Genomic DNA, 8,337 nt, shown 5'->3' with positions numbered 1-8,337 from the left:
CCCATTCTCACAGGAAAAATGAAGCCTTAGAATGTCTGTTCCCAACATACTGCACTGTACTGACACAGCCCTTGCACAGCATGTTTGGAATTTCACTTTTTAAAGAAGTTTTAGCAGCAGCCTACGCTGGCTTTCCAAATATTTACACGCCACATTCAAAAAGCTTAGAAGATTTCTTTCCAGAAGATATGAAAGTCTAATAAGAACTCCATGGGTTCACATGGACAGCATGGCACAAAAAGACTGGACAAAAGAATGCAAATTTTCCTACCTAGGAAGTGTTACTTCAAACTCAGTATCTGACATTTTAAAAACTGCACCTTTAGGTTTAGTATGCCTCGGCAAATCAGTACCTACAGAAGACCTGTTAGCAGACCAAAAAAGTTTCGTGCTTTAAACTCCAGAGAAACTAATTTTAACACTTTCAAAAGCGTTTCCATCAGTAAGGCACACCAGACAGAGACAACTCCCACATGCTTAGTCTTTATTGTGCGAATGTTGTTCAGAGCATTTATTTCCCTCTGTAGACACACATTAAAAAAAAACAATACACTAACAGTGGCTAGACTGATGGACAGCACATTATATCTATTCGGTGGTAACTCGTATGCATGCAGTTAACTCCATGGTGTGCAAGTATTAGCCAGGAGGCCAGCCCAGCTGGCGGCCACCCAGGACATGGAGATGCACGTGATAGACAGACTGCCCACCCTCAGGCCCTTCGTTCACAACCATCCGGAATCCATTGGTCAGGCCCAGGTCAGCAGCACACTTCTTGCCAACAATCATTAAGTGCCCGAGAAGCTGGAGGAGAAAAAAAAAAAAAAAAGAAAAAACAACAAACACAAAACACACAAAAAAGGGGAAAGGGCAGGAAGGGAAGGAATGAGGGCAGAGAACCAATAAGCCAGTAAGTTAATTCTCAGAAATTCAGGCACTGCTATTCAAATTGTTGCCTGCCTGCAACTGACACTTTCCAAGAAAAGCTATAAAGACTGGCTGTGCTCAATATAGGGGGAAAATAGAACTACTGATTTTTTTCAAGCCAGGCTGCAACAGACTACAGAAGTGTTACAGAAGCTAAGTTTACTTCATGGTTAAATCCCCCACTAGTTCTTCAGCCAACATATATCATTCTGGTCGAAAAGAAACTTTATCTTACCATGTAAAGTTTACAAAACCTTTGAACTTGATGTTTTTAGTTACAAATGAAATATTCAGCATCTCTCAGCTAACTTTCCTTTTCTTCACCTCTGACCTGCTAAAAGCCCCCAAGTCCATGTTAGAGTATGTACTATTGCGTGCAAACAGTGAAAACAGACATCAGGATTATAAAATAACAAATATCAATTCATTTTGCATGGAAAATACACAGATGTATTTTGCTTTCTCTGTCTAATTTTACTGGAAAACCATAACTCCATTATCTTTTTAAGCTAGAGGACAAGGATTATAGTATCGGAAAACTACCTTGTCTCCTTGAAATGTCAAGAGGAAAAGGGGGACAGCCTAGTACATTATGAAGGAATGAGAAGCACAGTTTGGTGTACAGAAAACCTTTAGAGTACTTACAGATTCATCAGAATCTTCTGCTTCAGACAACCTGACAATTGGCTTCTTAGGAATCACTAAGAAATGTGTTGGAGCTTGCGGTGAAATATCATGGAACGCAAGGCACTGGAGGAACAGGAAACAGATAAAATATAATTTGCTTCGGAGAAAGGTTAAGAGTTCAGTAATCAATATGCCCCACTACATACATACTTCAGCAGATTGCCAGCTACCCCAAACATAAGCAAAGATGTTAATTTTTCTTGAGTGATATATTACTCTACATCCCTTAATTTCTAAACAAAAACACTACTTACCAAGGTCTGCTGAAAAAAGCCACTACTCTGTAAAGTACTGTTTAAAAGCTACAGCCTTCTCAGCAAAGCAGTATGCAATCAGGTTCAAGATTTATTATTGCAGTATATGCATAACAACTAGTAGAGCTGTTGGCGTGTATGCATATAGAAAGTACATTTATGCTTATTTATTTTTCTTAATCAGCGCCGTGTTTCATAAAATAAATGGCAAAGAGTTCCTAATCATCTTCCAGTTATGCCTGCACACTTCCTGGGTCAAAGACAGCATGGCAGTTCCAAAGATCCTGAAGTTATGTGACTGAGGCCACATTAAACTTCTATTTTCAATGGCACCAAGTATTTCAGAGTAATGCATTAACACTAGCTTTGGTTCAGACATTCTCAAATTGAGAGAAAAGCATCACTTTTGAGATACGAACATCTGGCTGTAGTGACTAGCTGAATCTTGACTAAATACCAAAATTTCAATCAGACACTGGATGCACCACCTAAATCTCAAATTAGGAACCTGCCAACAGGCAAGAGAAAATGAAGTTATGTCTCTTTGTACAAATGGCCAACCACAGAACTGGTACTTGCTACTGGAACCTCACAGAGATGCACAGGAGGCACTCTGCCACCATTAGTCCAAGGATATCTCTGACTTACCCATCACGTTGAACAGCAAAACACCTGGTAGCTATTGATTATGTCACAGACAGTGGATACTTAAAAATACATACCTAGATTCCTCAAAATATTTATTTCCTATTCACTTTTCTTTGTGAATCAATGTTAATTTTCTTTGCAACTATACTGCTATTTTATTATGAGAAGAAATGTGGCTTTTGTCAAGAGTAAAGTTGGTGAAAAGCCCGAACTCAACTTGCATCAATCTTTTATACTTTTTATCTTTTATACACCAAATCTGTCTGGTTCTAAGGTACCTTTAAGAAGATAATGCCCAGTTTTGAATTTCTGATGAACTGCTTATTTCTTCCAAACAGGGAAGGGCAGTAAGTAAATAACTGATGAATAAAACTAATTTTCACCCAATTAAACAAATCATACTTAGAGCTGACCATTTTATAAGTAGCTTTTCTATTCTACGTAGTCCCATAGGGGCAGAATGCAAATGGCCAAACTGTGTCAAAGAATTTAAGGAGCAAAAGATTGGAAGTAAATAGTTTTCTATGGTACAGAAAGCAGAAGTAGCAATAAAGAAAAAGTACCACCGCAGAAATTCATGAGTGCATGGGAAACTAAACTTAATTTCAGCAAGTTTAGATTCAACTGGAGAAACAATGATAAGGCATAATTCCATAGAGACTTTGTACTTTTCAGTATTTCCCATTCTCTGAAGGTCAGTTATTGATTAATGGCTTTCCTCAACCTTCTCCTTTTAACACTTCCAGCCACCTCTAAAAAGACCTCCATAAAGTCAACAAAATTAATTGAAGATCACCCACTAGTCAACTGAAATCTAGAAGTTCTACGTTTCTCTGCACTTTGAAGTAAAAATCAGGTGAGGCACTGCAGGTAATGACTCTTGCAGAAAATACTCTGCACAAATGGCTGTCAAAGTGAGTTATACGCTCAGTGAAGTCAATGGCCTGATTCTTAATCAAGCAGTGCTCATCTTACTCTGCTGCAGCTAAGAAAAAAAACTCATACTGGTTTGACCCGGGTAGAGAAAGAACACACACCTTCACACAAACATAGAACAGTAACGTAAGCATGACTTTCAGAATGCAGCGAACATTTCCAGTATACTTCAGGGCAGATGGCAACTGCAACAATCTGACAAACTCTATTCTTACACCGAGTCTGCACTGCACACTGAGAATAATCCCTTATTTCAAAAGCAAAAGCCCCTGTTAATGGGGCTCCTGTAATTCAATCTGAAGGGCGGGGGGGGGGGAGAACTGCAGGAGATCTTATACTAAATACTAGTTAGTTCACATTTGGGGAATAACGGCTGCATTTCTTCTAAAGCTAATTATTTCACTTCGGTCCTAACATGCTGTGAGCCTCTCGGAGGTTCACTGCCAAAGCCCAGCAGGCAGAACTGCATAACCTCCGTAAGGCTACGGAGAGGAACATCCGGACCTGCAAAAGCACACAGTCGTGGTGCTCTGCTCGGAACCCGCAAGGAGGCTGCCTGCGTGTGGCAAAGGTTTCACGGCTACCCTCCTACACCAGCTGTGAGAACTCTCGACCCTTGGCAGGGAGCCCGACGCAGCTCCAGGGACGGCGCAGAAGGAGCAGGGTCGGTGCAGAAGGAGCGGGGACGCCCCGCCCGCCCCGCCGCACTCCCGGGCGCCTTCGCGGCGCCCCCGGCCCCTGCACAGCCCGCACCTGCTCGTCCTCGTAGATGATGTTGGCGGGGATCTCCTTGCGGATGATCTTCCCGAAGATGGTGTCCCCGCCGGGACGCGCCGCCTGCGCCTTGCTGATCTCGTCAGCCATGGCGGCGGATCCCGCGCGGCTCCCGCCGGCCTCGGCCCCGCCTTTCTCCGCGGCCACGCCCCCCGCGGCGCTCATTGGGCCAACACCGGCAGCTGGCCGTGTTCGCGTGGCTGATTGGCGGTGCCGCCTGTCATTGACCGGCTGGTTCCCGCCCATCACACTGGCGCGCCCTCGCTGACCGGGAGTCGCGGAGGGATCTCTGGGCGGAACTGTTGCAGGGTCCGCGCAGGGATCAACGGTACGTAGTGAGACCGCGGTGTACAGAAGTAGTGCACAAGTAGTACAGTCCCGGGAGAGGCTGTTGCAGGCAGAAGTAGTCAAAATTATGAAATCCAACCCAAATATCTGTGTGATTTCTTGGGACAAGCTCCTGCAGATTGCACCAGGCTGGGATTCCGTTAGCTTTTCCATCAAAGTTTGCAGGTGTTTGGTGCTCCTGGAATCAGGATCCTGCAGAAGGGCAGGTGTGCTAGCCCTTCTGCACATAAGTAAGTAATTACATAAGTAATTTCGTAACCATGAAACAAATCAATATGGCCAAGCAATAGTTCACAGAGGGCAGCACAAAGTTACACAGCTATACATCTAGTTGTAAATGCTTTTTATATATGACACCAGTCATGAAATAGGAGAAATGAGAAAGTAGGGGGAAAAAATCATAAACCTTAAAGAGTAACAACAAAGCTTCATTTTCATGCAGTTTAATAAGACCAAGTACAAGGTTCTGCACCTGGGCCGGGACCACCGGTGCTATCAAGAAGGCTGGGATATTGAGAGCAGCCCTGGGGAGAAGGGCTTGAGGGTGCGGCTGGGTGAGAGGCTGGACATGACCCAGCCATGGGCACTCCCAGCCCAGAAAGCCAAACGTGTCCTGGCTGCATCCAAAGCAGCGTAGGCAGCAGGGGAGGGAGGGGATTCTGCCCCTCTGCTCTGCTCTGCTGAGACCCCACCTGGAACCCTGCATCCAGCTCTGGGCTCCCAGCACAGGAAGGACATGGAACTGCTGGAGTGAGTCCAGAGGAGGCCACCAGGATGATCAGAGGGATGGAGCACCTCTGCTATGAGAAAAGGGTGAGAGAATTGGAATTGTTCACCCTTGAAAAGAAAACAGTTCAGAATGACGTAACTGCAGCCTTGCAAGCCTACAGGAAAGATGGAGAGAGACTTTTTGCAATGGCATGTAGTGACAGGACAAGGAGGAATGGCTTTAAACTGCGAAACTGGAGGTTTTAATTGGATGTGAGGAAGATGTTCTTTACTGTGAGCATGCTGAGGCACTGGAACAGGCTGCCCAGAGAAGTTGTGGGTGCCCCATCCCTGGCAGTGTTCAAAGCCAGGCTGGATGGAGCTCTGAGCAACGCGGTCTAGTGAAAGGTGTCCCTACCCACTGAAGGGGCATTGGAACTAGATGATGTTTAATGTCCTTTCCAGCCCAGACCATTCCAGATTCTATGATTCTCTAAACTTCACAAATAAAATAGATTGATTTCCCTGAAGATTTGTCTAGCAGGATAGTATAGTCTTTTGGGAATATATAAATAGTCATTTTTATATATTTGTCTCTAGACAAAAATATTACAGGAAAGCATTTTGGAGGGAGGAAGGGAATAAATACTGCTAAGTGGCTTAAACTGTATATGGTTCTGCAGCTGGTTACCTAAACATGTTACAAAAAGAGCAGAATTTGTCACATATTTCTGGTAGTAACTCTAAAATAGTTTATCATGAAATACCCTAAAAGAAACCTCCGATAAAGCATATTAAACAATGAATTTTTTTTCTCTTCCTTAGATGATGGTTCTGAACTAAGATATTTTGACAGGTGTATATCCTACTAGTGGTATTGGAACTTTATGACCATTAAAAGAAGTGCTTCAGGGACAAATTGCTTTGAATTATATTGTTGTCTAACCATAGTTACTCAGCATATATATGATTAATTTTATTCCCCCATTTTCTCAAGAATTAAATGTATTTTGTGAAAGAATAGAAGATCTGATATTACTAGCTAGACAGACTCAGGAGTTTAACATAAAATACTTAATTAGGATCCATATTATATGGTAATATATTTTAAGTAGTTCCACAGGTTATCATGGAGTTAGTCTAGAAAGCATATTTATGTGTTAAGAAAAGACATAAAGAAACAAGTTTAGAAGTTTCTCTGAAAAAGCAAAAAACTTTTTTTTATATAGTGGACTTCAGCATATATTTTTGTCTCACCATGTAAGCAGAAACTTTTATATTATTTTGAATAAAACAATGAATGAATTAGACCCTCTTTTCCAAGGGGGTAATGTAATTGCAGCTGAACGATTAAACAGACTGTGTATTGAAGCTGGAGGTCTAGTGAGCAGTAAAGCTGATTATACAGAAAATCCTTATGCTGCCTTTAGGATCCTTATGAATGGTGGGTTAGCGAACCATAAGCTTGTTTGTTTTTCAAGAGAACGGCAATTCAGTTTTACAGATGTACCAGGTGTGGCCATGATGGGGCCTGGCCAAGTCTGAGCTGGTCAGGGTGTGCGTAAGGCAAGCCAGGGCCGTGAGGAACTTGATGTGAGCAGCCATCAAAGTGACCTGACTAGGAAGGAGAAATGACTGAACATAAAGAAATGCCTGCCAGCAGAAAAAAAGTCTGCCAGCTTGGCAGCTTTGATCCTGGGAACCAAAAGTGTCCTTGAAAAGTGCAGCTGGCCTCTTCTAGGTACAGCTGGGTACCTAGAAAGTGGAGACATCCAGAGATACTACCAATAAGCACAGAAACTAGGAACTGTAACCAAAGCTTTTCTTCTGAAGTGGTGAAAAAAATGGAAAAAAACTGGGAAAGAAGAAGGCAGCCCAGATAAGGAAGGATTCTGAACTGCTGTTGCCTGTTCTAACTGCAAGAGCAAGAAAACAGTCTGGCAAAACAAAACCTGATTTGAAGCAGCAGCAGCAAACATCATCATTTATTGGCCGTTGTAGGTATTGCACAGAAACTGATGGCTGTCCAGTTTTGAAACAATTTTTTTTTCTTTTTTTTTTTTTTTTTTTCAGAGGAAGTAGAACACACTGGTCTTTGTGCTATGCTGGGCAGTGATCTGCAGACTCTGGCAGGTTGTGCTGGACAGGGAGCAGCCCCTCATCCCACTGCGGCTCCCCTTGGTGGGCAGGGGTCCCTGGGCCACTGACAGCTCCAGCGGACCAAGGAGCCTGTGGGCAGCCCTGTCCTGCTATGGACCCTCCTCCTGCAGGCACAGGCAGCCTCTTGCCAGACCCTGGCGTACCAAGGATTGGCACTGTTTGGATAGCCAAGAAGGCCAGTGGGATCCTGGGGTGCATTAGGAAGAGCATTGCCTGCTGGTCAAGGAAGATGATCCTGCCCCTCTACTCAACCCTGGTGAGGCATGTCTGGAGTGCTGTGTCCACCTCTGGCCTCCTCCATGCAAGACAGACATGGAGCTCCTGGAGTGGGTATAGCAGAGGGCAGGGAAGATGGACTGGAGCAGCTCTCTTTCGAGGAAAAGCTCGGGGAGCTGGGCCTGATTAGCTTAGAGACAACTGAGATGAGACCCCATCAATGTCTGTCAGCGTGCGAAGGAAGGGTGTCAGAGGAGCCAGGCTCTTCTCAGTGGTGCCCAGCAACAGGACAAGAGGCAGTGGGCAGAAACCGATGCACAGGAAGTTTCTGTGAACACGAGGAAGAACTTCTTTACTGTGCGGGTGAGCGGGCACTGGAGCAGCTTGTCCAGAGAAGTTGTGGAGTCTTCCCCAATAGGGGTAGAACTGTCTGGACACAATCCTGTGCCATGTGCTCTGGGATATCCCTGGCTGAGACTGGACCAGATAAGCCAGATAAGTGGTCCGTTCCATGCTGAGCTGGATGTCCCTTCCGTGGGTCTGGGAAAGCCGCGTAAGGCCCGCCGGCCGGTGTCAGCGGGGCGGGGGCACCAAGGCTGCTCGGAACGGCGGCGGGCGGCGCCCGGGGGACAGCATTGCTGGATGCACCGGCAGCCGCGCGGCCCGGGAGTGCTTGGCT

General features: G+C 44.7%; 1 protein-coding gene across 1 annotated transcript; it reads right to left on the bottom strand.

The window, feature by feature from the left end:
- Nucleotides 1-467: 467 nt before the first annotated feature.
- On the bottom strand, nucleotides 468-4,376 carry HINT1 (histidine triad nucleotide binding protein 1). The gene is made up of 3 exons (XM_063423281.1): nucleotides 4,206-4,376; nucleotides 1,573-1,677; nucleotides 468-804 (listed from the first exon to the last, which is right to left on the bottom strand). The coding sequence occupies exons 1-3, from the start codon at nucleotides 4,314-4,316 to the stop codon at nucleotides 640-642; spliced, it is 381 nt and encodes a 126-aa protein (XP_063279351.1). The 5' UTR covers nucleotides 4,317-4,376; the 3' UTR covers nucleotides 468-639.
- Nucleotides 4,377-8,337: the final 3,961 nt, after the last annotated feature.

The sequence above is a fragment of the Prinia subflava genome, chromosome Z (genome assembly GCF_021018805.1).
Source record: "Prinia subflava isolate CZ2003 ecotype Zambia chromosome Z, Cam_Psub_1.2, whole genome shotgun sequence".
Classification (NCBI taxonomy): domain Eukaryota; kingdom Metazoa; phylum Chordata; class Aves; order Passeriformes; family Cisticolidae; genus Prinia; species Prinia subflava.
The sequence above is the reverse complement of the archived record's forward strand: the minus strand, read 5'-3'. Positions and strand labels throughout refer to the sequence as shown.